Here is a 5,294-nt window from a genome sequence, read left to right on the forward strand (position 1 = left end):
AGTCGTGCATCAGCCGTCATCGAGTTCAGACACTTAGTAGTATCATTCGACGCGAGTCAGTCGACTTATAAATTCTGTCAGTTCAAGTGAAATATATAATTATTCAACGTGTCAACGCTATTCATCCAGTTCTGTCAAAGTGCGAGTAAGAGTCTAATTACTATAATTTAATTATATTCAACATTGTTATCAATCTAATCCATTGTGAATTTAATAAAAGTGTTAATCAATTAAACCATCATCAACAATTAATTCATTAATAATTCTATCAAGGATATTAATAGGAAGAATCTGATTATTACCTTACTGCATCCAGTTCGGTTAATTAATTTAGAAGTGAATATTAATAAAATTAGAATCAATAAACGTCCTCATTGTTACATTGATAAAATATATTAAACTTCTAACATTTTGATCATTGCAATTTACAAAGAACATTCTTTAAGAAGACCATTCCTCTTTATAGATTTAAGTAGGGGGTTAACCGGTATAGAAGCAACTTGTGAGCAGGGTGCGCATATTTTTTCCCGCACGGCTCGCTTCCCCTGTTTTTCGCCCGTATTTCGAGCCCCACTACTATTCCCCTCATGCGCCTTCGCTGACCATTCCTAGCATATCCCCATCAAGTACTAGACCCCGCCATGGTCGCGTCGTCCCCACTTTCCGGCCGACCGAAAAAATATGCGATGCCTGCTTGTGAGTCGCTCCCGTTAACCATAGGAAGAAGCTGGTATAGAAGCTACTTGTGAGTCGCTCCCGCCTCTTCCATCAAGCTCTTAGTTATAAGTCAGTTCCTAGCCGAGCATTTACCAAAGCGCTCCCGGAACTCAAGATGGATGGGACTCAAGTAAGAATGTTCACCGTATAAAATATTGAACTTACTATTATTCAAATAAGCCATTTTAACTGGCGTATTGTATCAGATCCGCAAGCAACAAGGACGTACGCGAAAACGCAGGCCTAATAAAAGAACTAGACGTTCCGGTGCCAAAGAACGTTCGAAAAGATTACAACGACAAATTATTAAGCAATTAAAGGATCAACTGCCATTTTTAAATTTACCCAAGGAAACATCGCATCCGGAAAGGCCGTGTTACTCGCCCGTTTCGCAAGCATCCACCATAATAATAGAATCCGATTCAGATGTAGAAACAATTATTCACGAGGAAATTAATACAGACAACGTGATTAAAGTAGCAAATCACGCAGAGATTCCAAACGAATTATTAAATCGTTGCGTAAAGGAAGTCAAACTTTATATGCAAGGATAGTGTAGGATGCAGAAAGGTTAAATAAATAAAACAAATATTATTCAAAGTTATTTTAAATCCATTGCTTTATTATTTTTCTCCGATATCCTTATACCAATCCGCACGCCTGCAGGGACGTTCAGTCGTCTACCGGGTTGAATTGTAGGATTGGCGAACCCACCTAACCTGCACGACAAATAAAAATAAATTTAATTAATAAAATTTCAATTCATAATAAATTCTACGTAAATTAAATATGCATACCTGGGTGTCCCTCGAGCCGCTCCGAGGCACTCGTGGTCCGTCGTCCAGTAAACCGTGTATTCCCTGGGCTGTGTTCCTCTTCAAGGACCGGTCCGATACGCGCGTTACGTCTCGGTCCACCGGGACGTAACAATATGATGACAATATGATCACGACGACGTGACAAACTGCAATTTCGATCACCACACAGGGCAAAGGGCTTCCGGCTTTAAACGGTCCCGACCGAAGTGCACTGCTCTACCAGCGAAACTCGCTTCTTACAAAGATCGAAGGAAACACCTTCGAATATCTCTCGAAAAACTAGGATCGAGTGTATGAGAGATCCTCTCTCGCGAATTAAGCGCTAAGCGGATTAAATTCGTCTAGCATTTGGCTTAACCGTACCGTTTATTTTAAATTCTCGCAAACATATAATAAATTAATTTATCGACTTACTAACTAACCGTTAATCTCTTCGTCGGATAAAATTCCGGATTTGTATTATATGTGCGGAGACACATGATACGCAATGCAGCTCCTCCGACTTATACGTATTTTTAATATAGGTAAAATCAACTAGAAAAGTTATCGTTTCGAGAGATGTCAAAATTTTTAGAGAAAATAGAGTGTAGAATGAACGATAAAGATTTTGAAAGCGTAAACAATAATCTAACTATACTCCGAGAAGATAGAGATGAAGAACAGAGTCTGAAAGATTATAATGACGTAGACATATTTATTTCGGAAAATCCAGAAATTACAAATCCAAAGGATTGTAACGTTGAAGCAGCCCAGAGAAGATTAACAGGTCGACCTAGGATTGTAATGACGGGTATGCCAGGAAGTCCGAGAAAACAATACAACAGCGCCGACAGCGATATAAATGAATGCATAAGCAACTATGATGAATTAGAAGACGACATTTTCTTAGGTGTAACTGCCAATTTTGCTGAAATATCGTTGGAAGAAGCAATTCAAAGTGAAGAGAGGGGTGAATGGGAACATGCCATAGTATAAGAAATTGAAAGTTTATTGAAATGGTTGAAATGACATTTGGACCATAGTAGAGTCTCCTAAAGAGAAAAATATAGTGGACAATAAGATAGCGTTAAGCAATAAGGTTAGTAGTGATGGAAGTCTTAATCGTAGAAAAGCTAGGTTAGTAGCGAGGGGCTTTTCTCAAACGAAAGGCATTGATTATAATGAGACTTTCTCACCTGTTGCCAGGTTGGAATCTTTAAGAATCCTAATGGCCTTAGCAGTAGAATACAATTTATCGATTCATCAAGTAGATGTTGCTTCCGCCTTTTTGAATAGAAACTTAGATGAGGAGATTTTCATGAAAATTCCAAGTAACTTAGAATATTTTCTTGAAATTATAATAAAACGCGAAAAGGATCAATCAATTAGATAATAAAGTTTGCAAATTGAATCGTTCGCTTTATGGGTTGAAACAAGCGAGCAGACAGTAGAATCAGAAGGTACAAACGATTCTAAAGGGAGTGAATCTGAAACAGTCATTGTCTGATCCCTGTATTTATTTCGATAGGAATGGTTGTGAACTTGCAATTGTACTTGTGTATGTTGATGATCTATTGATTGCAAGTAATAATATTAACCAGATTAGACTAATTAAGGAACACTTAATGAAGAATGTTATTACTAAAGATTTAGGTGAAGCGAAGTATTCTCTCGGCATAGAGATTATTAGAAAAGATAATGAGATAATGCTAATTCAAAGGAATCCGATCCGCGCGTAACGTCTCGGTCCACCGGGACGTAACAGTAAATTTTTGGTGACAGCGGTAGGATAGTGAAATAGGGTATCCCAAAATCGTTAAAAACAGAAGTAAACTTAAAATCTAAAATAACTTGTAAAAAAATAAAACATGTCGAAACCGGTAATAAAAACGGAACCTAAAGAACATTTAGAAGAAGAAGAAATACTCGTGTTATCCGAAAGCATAATGGAAAGAGAAAAGAAAGTACGAGAACGAGAAGAAAGACTCAGACAGAACCAAGAAATTATGGAGGATAGAATTCGCGGTCAAGAAATCAGGATCGAACATTTACTAGGAGACAAAGACCAATTAATTCAAGAGAAAGCGGAAATGGCTAGAGAACAGAGTGAATTACTACAAATTTTAAGAACACTTAATGAAGAAGTCAAAGAATTGCGAGAACAAGTAAGCATCGAACAACCAATATATATCAACCAATTCGCGATTTTAATGTACAAGGTCCAGAACCAAAACCATCTCCAATACAAAGGTCATCTCCAACACCGACACATGAACAAAACGTGCCAGAACCGACATCTAGAATATCTACAGTGCCTGTTGTAGGATTATTAGATCACCGAGGAATTCATAAACGAGTCAAGGAAGCCGCGGATGGAATACCGACATTCGACGGAACGAGACATATGGTGATCCCTTTTTGTGAATCCTGCTATAGAGCACGAGATTATTTGTTGCATACAGATGGACCCCTTTTGGTAAGGACAATCTTAAATAAATTACGCGGTACTGCATATAGAACGATTGGCCGTATGCAATTCAATAACGTAGAAGAGCTTTGCGACAAAATTCGGAAGTTATTCTCGCCGTTTAATAGTGCAAATTATTATAGAGGAGAGCTTAGCCGAACTTTCCAGACTCACAACCAAAGCGTCCTAGATTTCACTATTAAAATCAAAGAATTACGCGATTTAATTTCTGACGGAGAAAGACAGAGATACGGGAAACTCGATTCTAGATCAGAGCTAGAGATACAAAAAGAAGCCATGGAGGCATTTGTTCAAGGATTACTACCAGAAATCGCTACGAGACTGCGAATCGAAACATACAATAATTTAGAAGATGCGGTTGAAAAAGCAATACGCATCCATACTGAAATAAAAGACGAGGATGAACGATTTAAAAGACACGACCGTAACGAAGACAGAAATCCTAAGCGATGGGACAATAAAAATAGAAACGATAACCGTTCGTTAGATAAAAGAAATACTGACTGGTACAACGATAAAAATAAAAAGACGGAAAATTCGAATAATAGTCCCAGGCGCTACGATGAAAGGCGCGGTGACCCCCGTAATCGCGACCGCGACGATTGTCAACTCCAAATCGCGGCACTTATCCGGTAATAAAGAATCCGGAAACAGGAAAGAAACAACAAGATCAATTCACGGAGAATTCGCTGTACGAAGCGAAAAATTCAGAAATCGATGTTCTTCAACAAATATTCGAAGCCTAGAAATCAACATTAATAATTTCGACGTATCACCATACACAAGAATATATTCGCCCGAAGCAAACAGACAAGCCCAATTCTTAATCGATACCGGTGCGGAAGCCAACTTAATAAAACAATCGCTCCTCAACTCTACTACAAATATTGACACCAGTGTACGGCCATCACTTAAAGGCATAGGGCATGGACAAGCCCCGACACTAGGACGAGTCAATCTCACAATACTCGGGTACCCAGTCCCATTCTACGTCGTGCAAGACGACTTCTCTATTCCCTTTGACGGGATCCTAGGAGCTGATTTTCTCTTAAATCATTCCGCTAAAATCGATTGCGCCAAAAGGCTCATCACATGGAACGAATATAAGATTCCATTTTTTGAAGAAGAAAGGATCGTTCTCAAAAGTAGAACCATTACCTTATTAAATCTATTCGTGACACACACGAATCAATCTACGGGCTACATAAGAAGACATGATATTAAAAAGGGCATATTCTTTGGTCAATGTATAATCACTCACCGAAACGGTCGAGCATACGTAAAGTATTATA

At 38.4% G+C, this 5,294-nt stretch overlaps 1 protein-coding gene across 1 annotated transcript; it reads left to right on the forward strand.

Moving 5' to 3' along the window:
- The first annotated feature begins 500 nt into the window (after positions 1-500).
- On the forward strand, positions 501-1,328 carry LOC113465101 (uncharacterized). The gene is made up of 2 exons (XM_026818701.1): positions 501-847; positions 924-1,328. The coding sequence occupies exons 1-2, from the start codon at positions 833-835 to the stop codon at positions 1,269-1,271; spliced, it is 363 nt and encodes a 120-aa protein (XP_026674502.1). The 5' UTR covers positions 501-832; the 3' UTR covers positions 1,272-1,328.
- The last annotated feature ends 3,966 nt before the right edge of the window (positions 1,329-5,294 follow it).

This window comes from Ceratina calcarata, unplaced genomic scaffold (assembly GCF_001652005.2).
Source record: "Ceratina calcarata isolate Rehan_Ccalc_2016 unplaced genomic scaffold, ASM165200v1 scaffold856, whole genome shotgun sequence".
In the NCBI taxonomy this organism is placed as follows: domain Eukaryota; kingdom Metazoa; phylum Arthropoda; class Insecta; order Hymenoptera; family Apidae; genus Ceratina; species Ceratina calcarata.